This window comes from Microtus pennsylvanicus, chromosome 4 (assembly GCF_037038515.1).
Source record: "Microtus pennsylvanicus isolate mMicPen1 chromosome 4, mMicPen1.hap1, whole genome shotgun sequence".
Taxonomy (NCBI): Eukaryota; Metazoa; Chordata; class Mammalia; order Rodentia; family Cricetidae; genus Microtus; species Microtus pennsylvanicus.
The window spans coordinates 42,051,333-42,076,338 of record NC_134582.1 but is presented as its reverse complement, the minus strand read 5'-3'; the positions used below and the strand labels follow the sequence as shown (position 1 = coordinate 42,076,338).

Here is a 25,006-nt window from a genome sequence, read left to right as displayed (position 1 = left end):
AAGGAGAGAACAGATGTTTGGGCAGAATTGATGCTTCAAAGTTCCACTGGAGTCTTTTCTGGTGAGGACTCCTAGGAAGCTTGCCATGAAGTCCTTCAGGTTGGCAGGCTGAGAGGATGGTACTGATGGAGGTCCAGGAAGGCCTTGACTGTGGTGGCCAGGAGTTACCACCTACAGGCCCAGCAACAGTACTGGAAGTTCAAGGGTCACTGAGGCCAGGGTCATGCACAGTCTCAAGTTCTCTTGCCAAAGGGAATCATCACAGAGACCAGAGAGTGCAGTGGGTAAATTTTCCCAGGGTTCTAATTTTTTTGTAATTTCATTGGGCTATAGCTTTGCTGTATCAGGGCCCACAGCTTGGGGGGGGGGCTAGTTTTCTGGCATAGCACACCGTGGAGATACTTCATTCTTATACTAAGGCCTGTTCTGGGCTAGGCTGTGACCTGGTGGCCTGCCAGTAACTGGCTACTGAAGCCTAGCTTTTATCAGAGCTGGCTGGTGGCAAACTCAGGGCATTATATTACTTCAAATCACATAAAATGACTTTTGAGTAACACAAACTGCTTTCTGAGTTACACAAAATGGGTTTTAAGTTACACTCCTAACACATAACACCCCCCCCCCCTTCTTGAAAGAGAGGAAGGGATAAGACCCATCTGTACCTCTAGACTACAAGTTGACAAGATGGTACTTCAAAGGAAACCCTCCCAACAAAACAATGGAAAATATGTTGTGGACAATCAAATAGGACAAACTTAGTTTGAAATGCTAAATGAGCCTTTGTATGGATAGCAAGGCCACGTTATATTCTCATGGCAACAGGTCTGATCTCTCCTGGCCCTTTGATATTGGTTCTTGGTCTGGTTAAGAAGGTTTGGTATTACAGCCAGCAGGATTTCTTAGTAGGGAGTGGAGAGGGAAGAGTGTGAGCAGGGGAACTTTCTGCTAGCTTTAACACTGGGGAGCAAGAAGAAGGATCCGAACTCCTTAACTAATGCACAAAGGACCACAAGGAATGGATCAGATGGGGAAAACCCAGCAATGATTCACCAGTGGTGAGAGGAGAAAGGAAGGGAGATTGAGACCTAGGCTGTGGAACAGATGGGGAAGGAGCCACAGGAAGAAGAGTTTGGTGTGTGTGATTATCATATTAAAAGGGATATTAGGAAATATAAGTAGTGGATTTTCTCCATGTCCCTGGTGGGTCTCATCTTCACAGTAATTGTACGGAAGAAGGGTTGTTGCCCCCATCAGCTTTGTGAGGAAGCGGGCTCATTTTTACCCAGTGCCTATGTTTGACTATGGAGACCATTCCTCTTGCCACTCTGCTGGAACAAAAAGCCACTGAGCTGACAGTTGGTTGCTTATAACTTCCAGGCTTGCCTTTGTAAATCGTGAGTGATTTCAGTACATGCTACATACAAACACTTTCTATATGATAAATATAGGTCTTAATAGCTTCATGAACATCACTTAATTTTATTCTTGCTTGTACATTTTCCTCCTTTGACCACGGAGGAAACTGACGCCTCAGAGTCATAGAGAGATTCTCATACAAGAACATCTGACCATTACTGTTGACCTTTGTATCACCAGAGAGAAAGTATCTCAATAACTGCCCATTCCCTGCTATTTTCATAGTAAAACATTAAATATATCATGACTTGGAGGAAAGGTGAGAGCCATTCTGAGACTTATTTTGCCCTGAGCATTTCACGAGTCTCTTTATTAGATTTCTTTCCTGATGCTAAAATTTTGATGGTTCCCCCCTGTTTATTTTTCTTCCCGGAGATGTCATTGGTACCAATATGTGATTTGATACCATTAGCTAGAGTCTCTAAGGTTCCTTGATTGGTGTTTAGTCTAAAGCCCTGGGAATATGCATCCAAGTAAGACCCTTGATTTTCACATGCCAAGAAGGAAAAAAAAATCAATCTCCATCCCCCAGGGAAAGACTGCTGGTTTCAAAAAGTCATTCCATACTGCAACACTTATTTTTTGTCATTGATTTTCTTTAGAAAAATCATTAGTACAGGACACCACTGTATATGGCGACTGTGTGATAATATAACCTACAATAATAATAATGCACAGCTATAATGGTATATATTAATTGACCAAATATTTACTGGGAGTGTCTAATGATCTAGGTTCTTGGAATGTATCAATAAACCACGTCTTCAAAGAGCTTTGAATCTAGCAGGAAGAGGCAGAAATAAACAAACCAATTGTAAATATAATATGGAAATACCTTAAACAGTGTACTGTTCAGTGCTGAGGCTATTTGAAAATAAAGCCTGCTAGAGATGAGGGATGGAAAAATAAATAACTGAGTCTATAATGAAAACAAGGATTTAGATCACAGAGCATTTGTGGGCATCTGGGGGGAACTTGGTCTTTATTTTGAGTGAAATAAGGGTTGGAGAGAGGAGAGTCTTCTTCCATCCATTATCTGAAAAAAAAATCTACTTTAGATTGATGAGAGATGTAGAAGGAGAAAAAAAGAGAATCTGTTGGAAGATTGTCAGGGAAGTCTCATCATTAGGTCGTAGCCAGGGACGTGTTGAAAAGATGTCAAGTCCTGGGTAGATGCTCAGGCTTCCCCTACAGATCTGATGGGAAGCCATGGAACAAGGGGTTATCTACAGAGAAAGCTCTGGGTAGAGCAGTTTTAGGAGGAATACCTGGAGTTTTCTGCATTCATTCATACCTTCATTTATTCTTTAGCCATTAGACAACTGGCATGTAATTTGAGTCATGTATATCCCCCCTAACTTTCTAAGAGATAAAAAGAAAGACAGAGGGACAGATAGACAGACAGAGATGGCAGGTAAAGAGATAGAGGGTCCAAGAGTTCAAGCCATTTGCAAACTTGTCCTGCTAGATATGACCTGTGTAACTATAGCCTGCCATATGTGGCTTAAACTGCCAAAAAAAATCAGAAATATTGAAAAAATATGCTGCTTGTTTATATGCTCTTAAATCTCAAGTAAATTTTAAAACATATTTCTGCCCAATATACACTTTCTGTGAGATGCTATGGATACTTCTCCCCATTTCATACACATACATATACATGCATATATAACGTATGTATCTGACAAGTTCACAAATGTGTGCAAACTATTTTCATCATATCCACCCCTGCTTTAATTTCCTTTATGTTGCTGTAGTTAACGCAATACCCCAAAGCAACTTTAGGAGGTAAGAACTTATTTCATGTTCCAAGGCATCCTCCATCATTAAAGGAAGTCAGCACCTGTGTGCTTACGCTTAAGCTGGAGGCTGGAACTGAATCAGAGACCCTGGAAGAAGACAGCTTACTGGTTTTCTTCTAGGTTTATGTTCAGCTATCATGCTTCTACACGCTGGAACTTCCTGCCCAGGGATAGAAACTCCCTTTGTGAGATGGACCTTTCTATATCAATTAGCAATCTAGAAAATTCCAGACAGACTTGCCCTCAGGCCAATCTGATGGAGGTAATTTATCAGTTTAAGCTCCCTCTTCTGTTCTGTGCCATCATAGCCTTCACTTTTCTCTCTCAACCCCTCCCCCATTCCCTCTGCACCTCACCTTCCCAACTAGTCCCTTTCCTTTCATGATGTCACAGGGGTCTTGGATTAAAGACCTCAATATCAGCCTGAACACACCGAACCTGATAGAAGAGAAAGTGGGAAGTACTCTACAACACATGAGCACAGGAGACCACTTCCTACTTATAACCCCAGCAACACAGACATTAAGGGCATCATTGAATAAATGGGACCTCCTGAGACTGAGAAGCTTCTGTAAAGCAAAGGACACTGTCACTAAGACAAAAAGGCAACCCACTGACTGGGAGAAGATCTTCACCAACCCCGCAACTGACAAAGGTCTGATCTCCAAAATATATAAAGAACTCAAGAAACTAGACTGTAAAAGGCTAATCAACCCAAGTATAAAATGGGGCACTGAGCTGAACAGAGAATTCTCAACAGTAGTTTGGACATTTTATAGGCTCCTGAGTGCCTTGCCTTCAGACTTCCTTGCCTTCCTAATTGGGCCTGCTTGGGTATTCATTCTTGGATAAGTTCTTTTTGCCCTGTTGACCACTACCTCCTGGAGTGTGTGTATGTAGAGGCAGAGAAGACAGAATAAGGATCAACATGTTCATGGTTTTCTAGATCATGCCAAGTTTCTCTGACCCTCCTTTTTTCTCTCTCTGAGGCTGATAGAATTGAAGATGGAGGTGACGGCCACTCTGGCTAATTCTAGCTAAAAGGTGGGTGGTTTTATAGAACGTTGATCAAAGAGAGGATGTTTTCAGACATGGATCCTAGGGTTCATGCCCAGGGCTGAAAGAGTAATCAGTTGTCTGTGTAGACCTGGGTTTCTGGAGATCTATTAAATAACAATGTGTTATGTGGGTCAGGTAAAATCTATAGCCTACAAGGAGTGAAACCATTAGAATAATTATAACCCCTGGGGAGAACCTCATCAAAACACAGTTGGAGCAACCTTGCCTTTATTAAAGGAGAGCAGACAAGGAATCCATGCAACAGTACTTTGCAGTGTTTGATGTGTCAGCTACACTGGAGATTTCCCTACTGTCTTTGGCCATTGCAAAGTCTTCTCCATGGAGAAGGTCACTGGGTTGACTCGAGAGCTCACAAAGTCTCCCATCTGCGGACACCACTTCATAAGTCAGCCACAGAATTTCTCTCTACTATCAACACCACCTCTTGAGAAACATTAGGAAAGAAGGGTAGCATGGAAGGGAACTCTGATAGCAGACTTTGTTTTGGCATTCGGAAAGATGGATCATAAGCCCATGGACTCATGTGCCATATAAGTGGTGGTGGAGTCATATTTCTGGATATCTGTAACCCTTATTCAATTCTCTAGCCTTGAATTTGCCTTCGTTAGAACGTTGCAGCCTTTTCCCTCCTCCTGAAATAATAGCAGACTTTATGTTCTATCCCAGACCGGGGGGGAGGGCTTTTCTAATAAATGTTTCTGCTCAGAAGTGTCCTGTTCTAGTTTCCCTGTGATCTCTAAGCTTACACTGATGCTGTCTAGTAGGTCCTTTTTACACAGAGAGGCCACAGCTGCCTTGTTCTTTTGTTTCTCTGAACCAAGTCTAGAATATTTACAAGACAAAATGGGTCTGCTGGAAGATTATGACTTTTTAGTATAGTTAGGACACAAGTAGTGGACTTAGAACCTGCAAGTATCTCACTGACATCTGCACTCAGGTAAAGAGAGGTCTGTGTGTGTGCCTTAGATGTTCCCAGAGTCATTTTTCCCTCAAAGGAGAGTGAATTTTATGATCCTTATGGACACAGAGGGCCTTACTCAATATGGTCAGTGGGATGGTCACAGATTGGGGAGAGCGGATCCATCAGGTCACACTCAGAAGTTGGGTTCAGACAAGATTGGGTACATTCAGGGCAATGTGGCCTCACCTCTTGCTCATTGCTGCAAGGGCTGACCTATCTAGGGTAATGCTGGAGAGCTCACCCTGGTGGTGAGGATGGGGGAGAACTGGTGGGCTGTCCAACCCTGCAAGTACCCAGGCCCAGAACCAGGGTTATGTGTTGGCTTACCCTCAAATCTACCCCAAATTTTATCTGTTGGAAGATGTGAAGGGGCTGGGCCTGCAAACCCAAAGCTGCAGGATCTCCATGACAAAGAGCAACAACAGGACATCCAAGTAGTTTTCTAGTGAGGGCCCAGCATTGATAGTGTAGCAGAAACCAGAGAGCTTGACGCAGACCAATGATTCTGTGCACTGTGCTACACCACATCTTCCGTGATAAGATTTTGCCTTTTCTTTTCCCTTTCTCCCTCTTTGTTTGTTCTCTTAAATTTTATTTCATTATGGAGTGGTTTCAGGGGCTGAAGGCAGATGGGAAGGGACAGGGAAATAAATGAGATCGAGATGCATTCTGTGGGAGACACAAAGAACAAATAAAAAGAAAGGGTTATTTTTGTTGTTGTTGTTGTTTAAAGAAGTTGGGTTCATCACTGAGGTAACTGTTCCATAGGCCTATCACAAAAGTAGGGCTGACAGTCTTTGGGACAGTGTTCTGTCTTACAATTACTCATTATGGTCAGGTTCATACATCCTGTACTTGGATATTCCTAACTGGTCATGGACTACACAATGTGTTAACGATTCTTGGTCACGGGTACTTGTCACACTGATGGAGATACAGACAGGGATCTGAAATTTTGATTCCTAACACTGGTATCTGTCAAGGAATTATTGAAATGAATGCTCTTATCTAGGCTCAGGCTAAGAAAAAGAGCACTCCTGAAAAGGATCCTCTTTATGTTCAAGGGGGTCTTGTGCCATTTAGCCAGGAATTTACACCAGCTGTCTTGACAGGCATAAAGAACAGGAAATCCAATTGTCATTCCGAAAGGGGGTCTTCTTAAGGACTTTTACCAATACTAGCTCTCCAGAGCAGAATGGGGACTGCCCCATCTCTCTCTTCCATTAAGGGCTCCTTTCCTGACCTCTGAGAGAATTTGTTAGAGCCTGGCTAAATGAGTCAATGCAGGACACAGCTGGATAGTCTCCAGTCATGCAGCAGGGCTTGACATAGGTAAGGCCTGCAGGCAAAGCCTCAAAAGGAGTCAGAGCCGATTCCCCCAGGATACCCCTTAGCTACAGCAAACTTAGGGGCAACAGCTATGCTCAGAGAGTTCGGACCTCTCACATCAACTTAGTGAGATGGATTTTGTAGAAGCTGTTTATCCTCTCTACCTTTCCAAAACATGAGGAATGCTAACCTCAGTGGAGCTTAAACTCTATTGCTGGAACTTGAGTGACTCCTGGAGTGACTTTTGTTTTGAAGACTAGTCCATTCCATACATGCTTCCAGCATCTTGAGTCTAAGAAAGTTTCATTTGGGAGGGACTTTATAATCTGCCACTTTTCTGTTTGGCAGTGGAAGGCTTCAGTCTGTTCACCCATGCTACTAGCAGATGGTTTTTTGTACCCTCACCCCTGGAATGTGTGATAAAATCAATTTACTAATCTTTCCCTTGATATTTCTTCTGCCTCTGCATGTGGAAAAAGGAGTGTGGGGAGCCACAGAAGCCCTGAGTGCATGTGCATCGTTTCTGTTGTTTGGCTCGGGTCAAGAGCTGATTACTCAGACCCATGAGAAGGGCCCTACCCTTCCTTTGGTCCAAGTAAGAGAGTTGAGGATGTGTGCAAGGATGAGTGTTTAGAAATGATTGGCCCTTGTGTACAAAAGGTAGTAATTGCAGCTTCCTCCTCCTGGACGTTTATAGCCTGAGACTGCTTCTGGTCTATAGGAACCTCCTACAGAGGCTGGCTAACTCCTTACCCTGTGCTGAATAGTTATTGTGCAGAGGGTTAGCCACTCAGGCAGTGGAAGTGGCAGCTGGTAGCTAGGACCCCTGACAGAGAGGAACAATTACAGATCCCGAGTCTGTACACAAAAACAGCCCTCACCTGCCAGAAAGTAAAGCTGGAGTTCTCCAGTGTTTGGGACACAAAGTGACACTGGGATGTCGAGGGTAGGAGACACAAAGAAACACTTGCCTTTTCTTGTTCTTTTCTTAATGAACCACTGAGTTTACCCGAGGTTGCTCCCAGAGCTTTTCTATTGAAGAAAAATGATTGACTTGCCCTGGTAGCTATTCATTGCCAATATCTCCTCATCTAGGTATAAAATCTCATGAATCACATTCTTACTAAAGGAAGGAGGCTGACAGGCTCAATCTTGGGGATCTTGTATAGGTTTATGTGGATAGCCGCAGCATCTGTGTTTTTCCACAAGCTCTTTCTGTAGTCCTTAAAGTATCCCACTTAACCTGCTAGGCCAGTGGTTCTCAACTTGTGGGTCGTGACCCCTATGGGAGTTGAACAGCCCTTCCACATGGGTCATCTAAGACCATCAGAAAACACAGATATTTGCATTATGATTCATGACAGTAGCAAAATTCCAGTTATGACGTAGTCACGAATATAATTTTATGGTTGGGGGTTACTGTAACATGAAGAACTGTATTAAAGAGTCACAGCATTAGGAAGGTTGAAAACCATTGTTTGAGGCAATAACTGCCCACTCTACTGTTTGGAAGATGTAGCAAACTAGTACTCTTAGTTTGGAACTAAGTAATTCCTCAGTTAATCCTAATTACATCTGTTGGAGATAAAAACAAAAATCTTTTAGCTTCACTGGAGTTAAGAAAAAAAATAACTATCTCCCAGCTTTTTATAGTCACTCTTTTAACCTTACATTTTAGGTACCAATGTAATAACTTGTTTGTTTTGGTCATGGCCTGCAATTATGATTTTTGAGTTGGTTCTGAAATTTATATATTTCCATAAATATGTTCTGTTATGGGCACACGTAATCTGTGGACCTTATATTCTATTTGAATTAAGCAAAGATCTCTTTCATCCATTCAAGATGCGTGTTTTGTGCTGTAGATGCAGTTTTTTGGTTAGTGAGAAAGGACATGGCTCACAAGTCTGTGAGATACAGATGTGCTCTTAGGGCACCCTTGCTTCTACCCTTAACTTGAATGCCATGTGGAGGGAAAGTGGAAGGAATAGATAGCAGACAAGGGAGAAGTAGTCAGTAATAGGCAAACAGAACTCATGAACACACGGGACCTAGAGAAAATAGCAACAGCATTCTCCGTGCATTGGCACAGTCTAGCATTATAAGTGATACCTAGAGTTCCTCAAAAGACGAGAGTTGCCAAATTGTAATGTATGTTCTTACTCTGGGAGCTGGTTAAAGGAGCTGAAACTGGGTACTCGGTGTGAATCCTGGTCACGATGGAGCACTGAGGTCTATCCTTATGTCTCTCATGACCCCATGTTGCATTTGCCTTTTATTGCAGACTAATTGATTTTGTTACTGAGAAACTTCACTGCTCACTTGGGCATTATGGCTGAGTGGTGCAAATACTTCTAAAATTTAAATTTTTATAATCTTATGAAAGAATCAACTGTCCAGATATCAAACCTGCCTAAGTATGTGAGGGATGTTAAATTTTTAAATATTTTGTTTTCATGGCAAAAAAAAATCATCACATTTTAATACTCTACCTCTCTATTTTGGGCATCATAATGGATCCATCAGTGCGTCTTCTATAATGAATTACCACAGGCTGTGTGTATTAAAACAATATGGATTTATCTTACAGTTCTTTACATTGTGAGTCTCGTCTGATTAAAATTCAAGGAGCTGACAAAGCTACATCACTGCTTGGTACTTGTAGGATGGAGCCTCTGGTTCTTTTTTATTCTGGCAGCTGGAAGCTACTGCATTCCTTGGCTCACCATAGCCTTTCTCGTCTTTAAAGCCAGGAGTGATCAGTTAGGCCTATTTCACTGGTTCCCCTATCTGACCCATTCATATTGTGGCGACACTGAAATCACAGATATTTGCAGAACAGCCTCCCGACTGGAGAGTCAGTAAATCAGCAGCATTACTGCTTCCCCTTTTGCACGCTTCTTCTTGCTGTGCATGTTGGGAATTTGTGACAAGATATATTCTGGCGAGTAGGACATTCTGGAAACTACTATTTATTCTGTCTATTGCAATAGGTCCTTGTGCTGAAATGACTTTTACATAGAGATGAATTAACACAAATCTTAGAAATGAAATGTGCTTGAATTGTGGTGTCCAGTGTTCTATTTACAACAAATTGCTAATTGCTTACAGGGCTCTCACTAATGACAAAAAACAGTCTCTGAACCTTCATGAATTTCCAAACACACTTCCAGCGAACACGAGGTTACCTTTTCCTTGTCTCACTTCCTCTTCTAAGATCTAATTTCATAAAATATTTCTAAAGCAAACCTCTTGAACTAATTTAGTTTGACAGTTTTGACTAGACCTGGTCAAAGCAGCTTCACTTATTTCAGAGCCAGAGAGGTACATTTATTCATGTTGTTCAAAATCAGATGCCAACACTGGGCGAGAACGTATTTAAACATTGAAGGCACCCAAAGCTGTCCAGGATTCAGAGAATAAAGGAACTATGATTTAGTGCAGTCAGTATACAAACAATACACCTCATATGGGAGATTTTTTACAAGTTCGTTATAGTCCTCCCCAAGGAAGAGCAAATAAATTGGCCATTCAGTATGAAATGGTCAGCCTTGAAGACATATATGATACAACTAACCATACACAAATTGGACAGGCTTTATTTAGGACTCCTTATGATTGTACATATACTTATATTCACGTAACAACAGTTTATGATAAAAAATTTGAAAGAGAGCAAAGAAGGGTATATTGGAGGGAAATAATATAATTATAGTGTAATCTCAAAAGGAAAGGAAAATAAGTAAACATTTACCATAAGATCCAGTTATCACCCTCCCCTATGATCATTTAATTAAGCTGCAAATACTTCCCACAAATTATATAATTTAGGTGATGTTTTCATTCAGTGTGGTACTGGGATAGCAAATATCAAATTCTGTTAATTTGTCAAAATCTGCAGAAGTTTACATGACAGAGAATAAACTCATAGACATGCTAATTAACTTGAGAAATCAAACAAGAGCTTGGGAAAATCCTACTATGAAATACAGAACATAACAGGGGAAAATGTATTTCTACCAGACAGTATGACACACCCTCCCCAAAGAGGCAAGAAAGAGAATTTCACTTAAGTATCTTGGGATGAAAAAAATTTTTATTTAGAGACTATAAAGTTAAAAAGAAAAAAACATGAACTGAATACAAGCTCTGCAGTCTCATTAACAAAACTACTTGTTGTTGAAATAAAGATTATCAATATTGAAAATGATTTGTGTTTGAACTGAAGTCCAAGACATCATTAAGTGGATCTGAATGATGGTGGGACATAGGTTCATTGTCTCAGAACTTTCTAGATGAGCGAAGTGGAGTAAATTATGTAGTCCTGGATTAGAGCTAGAGACATTTGCATTAGCATATGTTTAGTTTAACATAAATACAGATGGAGAAGCCCAGAAATAATTATGGATGTATGTATATACATGTGATAGTACACATATATAAATTACAGAGTCGAGCCCACCATAAAAAATGCACAGCGATGGCATCCTAGAGGCAGTAAGTAGAGCTGGTGCCCAAATCTTAGTTTCTACATATTATACTCCAAAAAATAACTATCTGAACTGTCGGAGAAATTGCTGATCCTACTGTTAAGGAATAGAAAATAACATGAGTCCGAAACTTCTTAAAGGGTTGGAAGTTTTTTAAAAAATTCTCATCAAAAGAATATAGGAGTCAAATTGAAGAAATTCCTGTTGCCTCAAGTTGGGACAATTAAAGCCAAACAGTAATTATCACAGCACAGTAATTGACTTTAATACAAAACAAAAGCTTAATAGTTAACTAAATAAATACATGTGTATGGGAGAATTGCACAGTTCCAAATAATTTAAATTGCTACTCCCTCTTGCTGATAGCAAAGGTTATCTTCCCACACACTTGACTGTGGGCTGTCTCAGCGACTTGGCTTCTAGAGAACAAAGTCATGGATCAGAGAAGCCAGGCAAATCCACCTTGACCAAGTGATTGCAGTTAATACAAACCACGTGACGAGTGAGCGCCTCAGATACAGTGTGACAAGAGAGGAGGTTTCTTTCATAGTTTCTGCTGAGACCCCCGTGTCCTTAAATCACAGACAAAAGGAAATTGCAGGTTATCACACAGAATCACTAATCAGTCCTCAAAAATATCAGAGTCATCATAAGCAAAGATATGCTACAATAAACTACATAAATCAGAGGAGATTAGGGACACATGATGACCAAATAGAATTTGACATCATACATTTAATCCTAAAATAATGCAAAAAATGAATAAAAGTTGTGCAAAAACTATTGAAATACAAATTAAATTTCTTCCACGGGTGTTTTATATTTGGTACCTTATTATACCTAGTATATTGTTGGTCAAATTTTGAAATATTTCTTGCTAAAATTTAGGAGCATGTGTATTTTGTATAGTAACCACCTAGCATACATCTTTCTTGAAGTCATGTGTTCATTTAAGTCTTCCTGTACGTATGGTTCTTGTTTTTCACCTGTACAGTCCTGTCATTCTCAAAGAGTCAAGAGAATACTTGTACTTCATTCTTAATACATAGACTTCAGAAAACACCCGGACCAATCAAAGAACACTGTCTAGGTTGTACATGCTTGCTTTATTTTTCGCCCAGGAAGAAGTATCGAAAATTTACTATTAAGTCTGCTGAAGAATTTTAAAGTTGTTAAGACACTTTTTTTTAACAATAAATTGCTTTTGATTCTCCTTTGAGGATAGTGTCTATTAGGAGTTAAGTGATGTTAAATGCCTTTCTAAACATACTGGGATCATTGCATAATTTTATTTTCACTTTATTTGCTGCTATAAATTTTACTGATTGATTTTATTTTATTTTTTTTATTGAAAAAAGGAAAAAAAAAGTTTCAGCCTCCTCCCAGCCTCCCATTTCCTTCCCCGTCCTCCCACCCTTCTTCCCCTCCCCCCACTCCTCTCCCCCTCCCTCTCCAGTCCATAGAGCAGTCAGGGTTCCCTGCCCTGTGGGAAGTCTAAGGTCCTCCCCACTCCGTCCATGTCTAGGAAGGTGAACATCCAAACTGGCTAGGCTCCCACAAAGCCAGAACATGAAGTAGGATCAAAACCCCGTGCCATTGTCCTTGGCGTCTCATCAGCCCTCATTGCTCGCCATGTTCAGTGAGTCCGGTTTTATCCCATGCTTTTTCAGTCATAGTCCAGCTGGCCTTGGTGAGCTCCCAATAGATCAACCCCACTGTCTCAGTGGGTGGGTGCACCCCTCGTGGTCCTGACTTCTTTGCTCATGTTCTCCCTCCTTCTGCTCCTCATTGGGACGTTGGGAGCTCAGTCCAGTGCTCCAGTGTGGGTCTCTGTCTCTATCTCCATCCATCACCAGATGAAGGTTCTATGGTGATATGCAAGATATTCGTCAGTATTGCTATAAGTTAGGGTCATTTCAGGTTCCCTATCCCCAGCTGCCCAAGGAACTAACTGGGGACATTGCCTTGGGCTTCTGGGAACCACTCTAGGCTCAAGTCTCTTGCCAACCCTAAGGTGGCTCCCTTAACTAAGAATTGTGCTTCCGTGCTCCCCTATCCAACCTTCCTTTATCCCAATCCTCCTGTTTCCCCAAGTTCCCCCCATCCTCCCCTTCTCCCTTTTCTCTCCCCATCTCCCCTTACCCCCATCCCACCCCACCCCCAAGATCCCAATTTTCTCCCCTGAAATTTTGTCTACTTCCCATAGCCAAGAGGATAACTATATGTTATTTTTTGGTGGGGGGTTCACCTTCTTATTTAGCTTCTTTAGGTTCACCAATTGTAGACTCTGTGACCCTTATTTATGGCGAGAAAGCAATTATGAGTGAGTACATCCCATGTTCATCTTTTTGGGTCTGGGTTACCTCACTCAGGATAGTGTTTTCTATTTCCATCTATTTTCATGCAAAATTCGAGAAGTCATTGGTTTTTTTTTAATCTTTTTTTTTTAATTGAGAAAATGAGAAATAAAAACAAGTTTCCACCTCCTCCCAGCCTCCCATTTCCCTCCTCCTTCTCCCAACCTTCTCCCCCTCCCCCCATCCTTACCCCTTCCCTCTCCAGTCCAAAGAGCAGCCAGGGTTCCCTGCCCTGTGTTAAGTCCTAGGTCCTCCCCCCTCCGTCAATATCTAGGAAGGTGAACATCCAAACTGGCTAGGCTCCCACAAAGCCAACACATTACGTAGGATCAAAATCCCTTGCCATTGTCCTTGGCGTCTCATCAGCTCTCATTGTTCGCCATGTTCAGAGAGTCCAGTTTTATCCCATGCTTTTTCAGTCACAGTCCAGCTGGCCTTGGTGAGCTCCCAATAGATCAGTTCCACTGTCTCAGTGGGTGGGTGCACCCCTCGTGGTCCTGACTTCTTTGCTCATGTTCTCCCTCCTTCTGCTCCTCATTGGGACGTTGGGAGCTCAGTCCAGTGCTCCAGTGTGGGTCTCTGTCTCTATCTCCATCCATCACCAGATGAAGGTTCTATGATGATATGCAAGATATTCGTCAGTATTGCTATAAGTTAGGGTCATTTCAGGTTCCCTATCCCCAGCTGCCCAAGGAACTAACTGAGGACCTCGGCTTGGGCATCTGGGAGCCACTCTAGGTTCAAGTCTCTTGCCAACCCTAAGGTGGCTCCCTTAATTAAGAATTGTGCTTCCGTGCTCCCCTATCCAACCTTCCTTTATCCCAATCCTCCTTTTTCCCCAAGTTCCCCCTTCCTCCCCTTCTCCCTTTTCTCTCCCCATTTCCCCTTACCCCCACCCCACCCCACCCCCAAGATCTCAATTTTCTCCACGGCAACTTTGTCTACTTCCCATATCTAAGAGAATAACTATATGTTTTTCCTTTGGTTCACCTTCTTACTTAGCTTCTTTAGGATCGAAGTCATTGTTTTTTACTGCAGCGTAGTACTCTAATGTGTATATATTCCACACTTTTCATCCATTCTTCCATTGAAGGACATCTAGGTTGTTTCCAAGTTCTGGCTATTACAAATAATACTGCTATGAACATAGTTGAACAAATGCTTTTGTCATATGATAGGGCATCTCTTGGGTATATTCCCAAGAGTGGTATTGCTGGGTCCAGGGGTAGGTTGATCCCGAATTTCCTGAGAAACCGAAACACTGATTTCCAAAGTGGTTGCACAAGATTGCATTCCCACCAGCAATGGATGAGGGTACCCCTTCTTCACAGCCTCTCCAGCAAAGGCTATCATTGGTGTTTTTGACTTTAGCCAATCTTACAGGTGTAAGATGATATCTCAAAGTTGTTTTGATTTGCATTTCCCTGATCGCTAAGGAGGTTGAGCATGACCTTAAGTGTCTTTTGGCCATTTGAACTTCTTCTGTTGAGAATTCTCTGTTTAGATCAGTGCCCCATTTTTTAATTGGGTTAATTAACATTTTAAAGTCTAGTTTCTTGAGTTCTCTATATATTTTGGAGATCAGACCTTTGTCTGTTGCAGGGTTGGTAAAGATCTTCTCCCGGTCAGTAGGTTGCCTTTTTGTCTTAGTGACAGTGTCCTTTGCTTTACAGAAGCTTCTCAGTTTCAGTAGGTCCCATTTATTCAATGTGTATTGCCAATTGGATATTTTCTATTGACCAATTTCAAGATTTTTTTCCTGCTTTATCTTATCTGTTATTAGGCTAGCTATGAGATATTTTCATTTCTGTTGTAAATGTTTATATATCTTATGCCTTTTGGTATTTTAAATCATGTCTATCAATCTTTGCCCTCTTACAAAGGTCCTTCTAGAACTTGATTTATTTAGATTTATTTATATCCTGAGCTCTCTGGCAAGTATTTAAAACTATGATTTCATAGCTTATTGGGTTTATTTATATTATTACAGTAAGAATGAAAACCTTTTGTGATTTTCAAATTTCTAACTGTAATGAAAATCTGTATATATTCTAAATATAGGGCTTATTGTAATATTATTCTTTTCTCCCATGAGGCATAGCAAAATATGGAATTTTACCAAAAACATATAAACAGTGCTTTAAAAGTAGGGGGGCTTTTACAAAATAGCATCTCAGATGAGTAACATAACTCATATTTCCAATTAGTACATATATTTTAATTGAATGGTATATCTTTTAAAAGATCATATTTAATGGAGATCATAAAACTTGAGCAGATGTGATGACTTAGTGGGGAAAAGTACTTGCCTTGCAAGCTTGACAGTCTATGCAGTTTACAGAATCCAGTGTGGAAGAAAGAACCAACTCCTAATGATGCTCTCTGACCTACATATATGCACCAAGGCATGATTTCATGATTCGGTACACACGCAATAATGATTAATGCAATAGTAATAAATTAGTTAAATTTTAATAAGATTCCTGGCCTTAAAAAGTTCCTAGAACAAGTTTAATGCAAAGAGAATCTCTTATGTAACAGAAAAATGTGCATGTCTAAACATACATGTATATGTGCATGTGTGTTAAGGTTGCAAAAGATACATGGACAAGTTTCTCATTGTAGCAACACATCATTTATTATTTGATCAATCAAACAAGAAAGAGTGGTGCAATAATAAACCCTGAAATTAATAAGACACTTGTTCTCCATCAAGGTTAGGCGTGGGCATGTGTAGAGAAAAGAAAGGGGGCTGGAGTTGCGTTTGGGGGAACAAATATTTGGGTTTATATCTGAAAACAAGGAGTGATTGTGCAAGCCACCAGTAAGTGCTTCTATCTTTCGAATTCTCACTTAAAGTTCACCCACTCATTGTAAATTTATCTGAGTTTTTTTCACTATTCCTTTCTGGCCCTTAGAAAGAATTGTTGCCTTCCTTGTTTGTGACTCCCAGGTTCTTTGTTCACACTCATTAGAATAAGCATCCTGTGTCTGATGTGTGTCTAGACCCGTGCTCAGCAGTTTTCTCCCAGGCATACAGAATCTTGCTCCTAAACTGCCATCTCCTAGTCTAATTGAAACGAATTGACTGCTACTCTGCCCATTTTTATTTTAGCAATAACTATAGATGTCCAATCTGTTTACTTGTCTAATTGTAGGTTCCATTACATCTAGTTTATATAAATGGTTTATATACCATAATATCACAGTAGTTTTATATATATTTATTCGTTGACTTTCTTCAATACTTATTAAAACCTCAGATAGTATTCCTATATATTGAAACACAGGATTTCTCCATCTTTTTTTTTGTACATCTATACCATATTGAGCTAATTCAGATTCTCAACATACTGAAACAAGACATACTCCAAGAAGATAACTTTCAATCAATATATATTATAAAAAATACTATACCAGGAAATATGCATATTAGTGAAATACTTGTTAGTGGTATAAACACAGTTGTTGTTCTAATTAAGGTCAGAATCCAGTCTAAAGTGAGTATTAATGAATTTGTCGTGTATGAAGTTATGTGATAGCAGCAGGAAGGAAAGGAACGTGTTATGGACTGACCGCGCACAAGTTTGAGAGGGATACTCTGCTTAGTGGATAAGTGTTGTAAGATGAAAATATGCATAAAATGTCTCAAAATGTTGAAAAGTTTAACTACTGACATCAGTTAAAACACATGTCTTTAACCTCTGTTTTCTTCCACACCATTTTTGTTTTCTGCTATTTTGTCCCAATAAGTTTTTTCTTTTTTTATTTTTTTAATTTATTTATTTATTAAGGATTTCTGCCTCCTCCCCGCAACCACCTCCCATTTCCCTCCCCCTCCCCCGATCAAGTCCCCCTCCCTCATCTGCTCAAAGAGCAATCAGAGTTCCCTGACCTGTGGGAAGCCCAAGGACCACCCACCTCTATCCAGGTCTCGTAAGGTGAGCATGAAACTGCCTAGGCTCCCCCAAAGCCAGTAGGTGCAGTAGGATCAAAAACCCACTGCGATTGTTCTTGAGTTCTCAGTAGTCTTCATTATCCGCTATGTTTAGCAAGTCCGGATTTATCCCATGCTTTTTCAGACCTCTACATTTTTCTCTGCCCTCCTCCCATCCTCTCCACCTGCAACCCTCTACCATAGTCCCCATGCTCCCAATTTACTCAAAAGATCGTGTCTTTTTCTACTTCCCACGTAGGTTAGATTTATGTATCTCTCTCTTAGGGTCCTCATTGTTGTCTAGGTTCTCTGGGATTGTGAATTGTAGGCCGGTTTTCTTTTCTTCATGTCTAAAAGTCACTTATGAGTGAGCGATATTTGTCTTTCATACACAAAGGATGCTCAATTGTACCACAAAAACATGTATTCAGCTATGTTCATAGCAGCATTGTTTGTCATAGCCAGAACATGAAAACAACCTAAATGCCCCTCGACCGAAGAATGGATAAGGAAAATGTGGTACATTTGCACAATGGAGTACTACACAGCAGAAAAAATAATAACATCTTGAAATTTGCAGGCAAATGGATGGATCTAGAAAACATCATATTGAGTGAAGTGTCCCAATAAATTTTTAACTAATTTTGAAGGTGGAGACGAAGGCAATACTAGAAACCATAAACTTGATAAGAGTGATTTCTTAAGAAATATTCCATCTGATTGATTTAATAAGATTCCTGTGATCAGTGTCTTACTCACTTAAAAGCAAGCTTATTAGAAGAACTCATGAGACTTGGCATTACCATATGTGCACACACATATGCATATATGTACAACCACAAAGTTGCTGAGAGACCACAGAATAGTTTTCATCTTGTACTGGAATTCCTGGCAGAACCGTTAACAAGCTGTACTGCCTAGACTTACCCTTTCACCTGGTTCAGTTTCCTCAAGGAATAATAACGGCATACTTATTTCATAATGTCACTGAGAAGTAAGTCTGAGATCTGTCACCTGGTCCATAAAAACAGTTTGCCCACTGTCTGCTGTGTCTCCTATTGGCTGTGACTGCACGCCAGGGAAGATCTGAATAAAGCCACTGATAAAACTGGAAGAGAAGTAAAGCAGAAAATGGGTCAGGAAGCAAAGGCTGTCAGTACCCTGTTTCTTCCAGTCTCCATGTTCCTGTGGCCTGCACACTTATCAGTGCAAAGCAGCAGCACTATTGGCCCCCCTGTGGCTAAGGACCTCCCCTCTACCCCTTGGCTTGCTTCATCCTTCCCTTTTGATTTTGGCTTTCTGCACTTTAAATATGGAAACTCCCACCTGGCTTTTGTGGTATATTGTGGGTAATGATTGCTTCTGTTTGTGCTCTCTTTCTGAACTGTGGCTATCTGTTACTTTGTTTCGGCTCCTTCTGGCATTCTAATTATGAATATGTTCTTCCCTCTGAAATTGACTTATATATTTTGGGTTTACCTGTTCTTTTTTTAAAAGCATCATTATTTTATTTTATTTTATTTTGCATTTCATACTTGAAGGTTTCTATTGACCTATCCTCAAGTTCACTGGTTTCCCTCTCAGATGTCTCAAAATGACTGACACACCCTTCGATGAAAACATTTCCTCATTTCTGCTGCTGTAGTTTTGGTATTCTCAACATTTCCTTTGTATTCTTACACTCTCCACGTCTTGGCTGATACTATCCAGTTGGTGTTTATGTTCACATTTAAGACTTTAACACGGAAACTGTAACTATTTTAAATGCCCTGCCTAGATTGTGTTGTCTGCATCAAGTCTGAGCTGACTCTGAGGTGACTCTCTTCAGATTAGGCTGAGAATTCATTGTTCTATTTTGTTTTCTGGTTTGCCTAGTCATGCTTTTGTGAAAGCTGAACCTGGTTTATGTTTTAAGATTCATTGAGAGAAAGAAGTTTTCACAGAGAGGGTTTTTATCACCTTGGGCAAAGCTTTGTTCTGTTTAATTGTTGTTTTTATTGAAATAATCATCATAACCTTCAGTCTTCTATTGTCTTGTCTTTGGGATCTTCTTTGGACTGATCCTCTGAGGACCCTTCTGTCTGTTGCTCTTTTTGCCTAACTGACTGCCATTGTACTAATCAGTGTAGTTGGAGTATAAGGTGAACATGGATAACTTCGTGTCACTGTCAGGTGGTCTGTGTCATGGTGAAGTTTAATGTTGTTGCCATTCCTCTGCCTGCAGTAGGAAGTTGTTTTCTCTGCCTCTGGTTTATACTTTCTTTTTTTTTTCCAATAGTTTATTTTGTCCCATTGGATTCTTTTTTTTTTAAATTTATTTATTTATTAAAGATTTCTGTCTCTTCCCCGCCACCGCCTCCCATTTCCCTCCCCCTCCCCCAATTAAGTCTCCCCCCCCAGCCCGAAAAGCAATCAGGGTTCCCTGTCCTGTGGGAAGTCCAAGGAACCCCCACCTCCATCCAGGTCTAGTAAGTTGAGCATCCAAACTGCCTAGGCTCCCACAAAGCCAGTGCGTGCAGTAGGATCAGAAACCCATTGCCATTGTTCTTGAGTTCTCAGTAGTCCTCATTGTCCGCTATGTTCAGAGAGTCCGGTTTTATCCCAGGCTTTTCCAGACCCAGGCCAGCTGGCCTTGGTGAGTTCCCAATAGAACATCCCCATTGTCTCAATGTGTGGGTGCACCCCTCGCGGTCCTGAGTTCCATGCTCGTGCTCTCTCTCTTTCTGCTCCTGATTTGGACCTTGAGATTTCAGTCCTGTGCTCCAATTTGGGTCTCTGTCTCTGTCTCCTTTCATCGCTTGCTGAAGGTTAATATTCAGGAGGATGCCTATATGTTTTTCTTTGGGTTCTCCTTATTTAGCTTCTCTAGGATCACTAATTATAAGCTCAATGTCCTTGGTTTATGGCTAGAAACCAAATATGAGTGAGTACATCCCATGTTCCTCTGGTTTATACTTTCTTCTTCATCTACTTCACCTTCAGAACACTTAACACTTCAATCCCTGCTGTTTGTGACTGCTTTTGTGTTCTTGGGAGAGTACAAGTCTGTAGTGTGGTATAGTAAGTGGAAATGTAAATATATGTAACTGCATTTTTTATATTGCAGCATTCCTTTGTTATGGGGGAGCCTAGGAGAGTTTCTGGAAGACCTTCACTTCTCTTCCAAGGTCACCAAAGGCCAAACTGGTGCAGCTCACAAAAAGTGAAGACATTTCCTATTGCATGATTCCCAGGAATTTCATACCAGCATTGAGCTATAACAACTGCATCCAAGTTATTAATATAATATAATATAATAATGGCATAAGTTATAAAATAGCAGGGAACCATGTAGAGGGAGCAAAATGACTACCATGTAGGTGGGAGGCAAGAGAGATAAGTCTGTGTGTGAATAAAAGTAAAACAACATGATTTGCACATTTGAAGATGTTGCTAAGATGATACATATCTTGAATGCTCATTAAAAAGAAAGTACTACAAAGCTGTAATAATCAGAATTATGTGTCACTGACACAAACATAGATTAGAGCCTAATGGAATTTATTTGAAAGCCCAGAAATAAAATCACTACATCTATTACCAACTGACCAGGAAGCCTAAACAATTTCAACTGGGAAAAGATGATCTCTTCAGCAAATAATATTAATAAATAGATACTTATATGCAGTAGAATGAAGTTGGATGCTTACCTCAAATCACACAGAAAAAAACAATTCAAAATGGTTGTTTCCCGATATAACAGCTTTAAATCATAAAAATTACAGAAATACAAGATTTACACCAATATAACAGACAGCAAAAGATAAAAATATATACACTTGATAAGATAATTTTCTATCATAAATAATTATCAAACAATGTCAAGGTAATATATAGTTAAAGTTTTGCTGAGTACCTTGTTTGATAACTATAACACATTGTAACAAGTCTTTCTCTGTCCCACCAGCTATCAAATAATGACGTGGAGACTTCTTATTAGTTATGACAGCTCAGTCTATAGCTTAGGCTTGTTTCTAATTAGTTATTATAACTTATATTAACACATTTATATTGATCTAAGTTCTTTTACTTGGCTCTTGTCTGCTACCTCTCATCCTGCACATCCTGCTTACTCGGCATCTCCTTGTGTTTCTACCTTTCTTCTTTTCAGAGTCCTCTCTGTCCCCAGAAGTCCCATCTATACCTCCTGATTAGCTATTGGCCATTCAGCTTTTTATTGCACCGATCACAACAGCACATTTTCACACAGTGTGCAAATATTCTGTAGCAATACATTATAAAATGTCTTCATGACTCAATAATAAAAATGGAAAAGTCCTGTATGACTTGATAACAAAAATTCAATTCCCCTTTAAGTATCCAGTAGATTTTAATAGATATTTTTTCAGAGAAGATACACAAAAGACATATGAGCACATGAACAGATTCCCAGCCTGTTAGTCACCAGGGAAGTATGGAAAAACACAATGAACCGTCACTTCAGATCATCAGAGCATCCAAAGAGAAATAACAAGTGTTGGCGGAGATCAGTGGTGGTGACGGCAGGGCAGAGACAATGTGTAAAACAGTTTGACATTTCCCTCAAAACACTAGAATGTAATTACTATATGACTCATTGATTTCACTCCTAGATACATACTCCAAATAAGTTTTAAAAACAGCTATTAGAATAAGTATGCCTATTTTTAGTGCTACATTTGTTTCAATTAGAGATGCAGAGTAGTCCAAACGTCTTACAAAGGATAATGAAACAAATGATGACATAGAAAAGCAACATAAGAACTCATTCGTATAAAGAAATGAAATATTGCAATGTGAATGAACCACAAACAAGTTCTGCTAATTGAAAGAAACCAGAGACAAAAAGTTGATATCTTGATATAACCTATTTATATAAAATATCAAAATATTTATATATACATAGCCCAAATGTAAATCAAAGTTCTACAGAGATAATGGGGAGCGGGCAACTAGGAGCATCTGCTTAACAAGAAAGGCATTTTCCTGTGGAGAGGTGAAGACATTTTGGAACAAGAGCTACTTGGTGTTTGCCTGAGAGTTTGGATATAGCAAATATCAAAGAATAGAACATTTAAAGATGGTCTGTAACTGGAGATTTTTCTCCTGCCTGCCAGTTCTGAGACTTAATAGTAATTACAATCTGTTTGTCTACTAATTCAGGATTCTTATTAACTAGCTCTCACAACTTAACCCATTTCTATTATTCTATATTTTACCAGGAAGTTCATGGTTTGTTACCTCGCATCTTGTTCCTTTGGTGGTTGCTCATGTCTTCTGCCTTTTTTCCCCTTTATCTATGCTTGAATTTCCCAACTAGCTCTATTCTGTCTGTCTATTGGCCAAATCAACTTCTTTATTTAACCATGGTAATAAAAGATATTCATAGCATACAGAGAGATATTCCATATCAATGGCATATTTTGGTTTGGTCCTTAACAATTTCTTTGTTCTGTTTCTAAAAAAGCATCATAATCGTAAATGTAAAACCTAAAATTTTAAAACATTAACAAAAAAATCTTCAGAATTTGGGAAGTCATGGGAGGAATTCTTAGCAATAGTACAAAAACCACGATCCACAAAATATAAAGAAAACCATAGACTGTGCAAGTTTCCTAAGAGCAGCCATAACTTCTTTATTCCTCAAGCTGTAGATCACAGGGTTCAACATGGGTGCCACCACAGCATAGAACAGAGCAACCATCTTCTCCTTGTCCTCAGAGGAGGCCGACCTTGGCCCAAGGTAGGTGAAGATTGTGGCTCCAAAGCACATGCAAACCACAGTGAGGTGAGAGGCACAGGTCCCAAAGGCTTTGAGACGTCCCTGCGTAGAATGAATGCGCATAATGGCAATGACTATACGAGTGTAAGAGAAAAGAACCAGGCCACAGGGAAGCATGATTACCAGAAACCCTGAGATAGCCACCATGACCTTGTTGAAAGAAATGTCCACACATGCTAGCCGAAGCACTGCGAGGGTCTCACAGGCGAAGTGATTGATGACGTTGTGACACAGAGGAAGACGGAAGGTGATGACTGTCTCCATCAGTGAATTCAGGAAACCAGCCACCAAGCAGCTGGTAGCCAGCCCCACACACAGTCCTCCATCCATGATGACAGTGTAGTGCAACGGGTGGCAGACTGCCACATAGCGATCGTAGGACATGACTCCCAGGAGGAAGAACTCAGAACCACCCAGTGGCAAGGAGATGCAGAGCTGGAGCACACAGCCGTTGAAGGAGATGAGCTTTCTGGCTGAAACCAAGTGGGCCAACATTTGCGGGGCAATACTATTCCCATAGCAAAGGTCCACTAAGGACAGGACACTAAGGAAGAAGTGATTTTGTCAGTCTAAAACTGAAGAAAGGATGAGCCTCAGCTTTTCCAGATAGGCTGAGCCTCGGATCCTTGTTCTGCCTTTTATCAGCTGTGCTCTCTGGCAAGTTACTGAACTATTTTATGTCAGAAATACTGTCTGGCTAAAGATGGAAATGTACTTAGCTTCCAGAGTGGCTACAGACATTGGGGCAATGTACATTAAATGCCCTCCCACCAGCAGTTACAGGAACAGCTCACGCTTCTCCCTCCTTTAGGTGCTCCAAATTGTCAGTTAACTCAAAGGCCTACTTACTAACCCAGAACAAACCACTCTGTTTCACCTTCAGAAGTTATGGACATAAGCAGCTGGGCTTATTGAGATGTGGGCCCAGTGCTGATAATTTTTGCCAAAGAATAAAATTTTCCATCAATTATAAATAAAAAAAAAGAAAACCATAGATTGGATTCAATGAACTATAAATGGCTTTATCTGTAAAAGATATTATTTAAAAATGGAGAAGTCTGATGCAGATTGAAAGGAAATATATGTCAATTATATTTTAATCACAGACCTGAATTCAAGCTTTATACACTAAAACTCAAAAAAATACAACAAAAAGAAGAAAAATCAACCTATTTAAAAACAGCTTGATATTTCACAATAAAAACAACCAAACAAAGAAACAAACAAAAAAAAAAAACCAAGCATTGCATAGTGATCACGTGCCAATTTCCAGTGTTATTATTTACTGTGAAAACTTAAACCAATGCCAGGAGTGACTCCTATGTAACTATTGAACTGACTGAAGTACACACTGACATGTTTTAACCAAGACCTGGAACGACTGAAAACCATACCCACTGCTGCTGAAAATGTAAAATAGCAACAATCATCTAGAAAACAACAGTTCATTGATTTCTTTATAGCAAATTATAGACAGATTATCATATGCTGCACCAATTAATATATATGTATATATTAATATATATAAATGCATGTTGTACAGAAACACTCATGACATCATTCATAATCTCAAAAAACAAAAGTTTGCTCAAATTTCTTCTGGTATATCACCTAAAGATTAAAAATAATTTAGCTGGACTGGAGAGACAGCTCAGCGGTTTAAACCTAAAGTATTATTTTTATTTTTATGTATTTATTTGAGATTATTATATAATCCCACCATTTCCCATTTTCCTTTCGTCCCTCCAAATTCTCCCATGGACTTCTTTTTGCTCTCTTTCAAATTTGTGGCTTCTTTTTCTTTAGTTGTTATTATATATTCTCTTACTTACTT

General features: G+C 40.0%; 1 protein-coding gene across 1 annotated transcript; it reads right to left on the bottom strand.

Annotated features, from left to right (window-relative positions):
- Positions 1-22,941: 22,941 nt before the first annotated feature.
- On the bottom strand, positions 22,942-23,730 carry LOC142848980 (olfactory receptor-like protein OLF3; the record flags this gene model as incomplete). The annotated part of the gene is made up of 1 exon (XM_075971126.1): positions 22,942-23,730. A coding segment is annotated over one exon (789 nt), but the record flags the coding sequence as incomplete, so codon positions are not given.
- Positions 23,731-25,006: the final 1,276 nt, after the last annotated feature.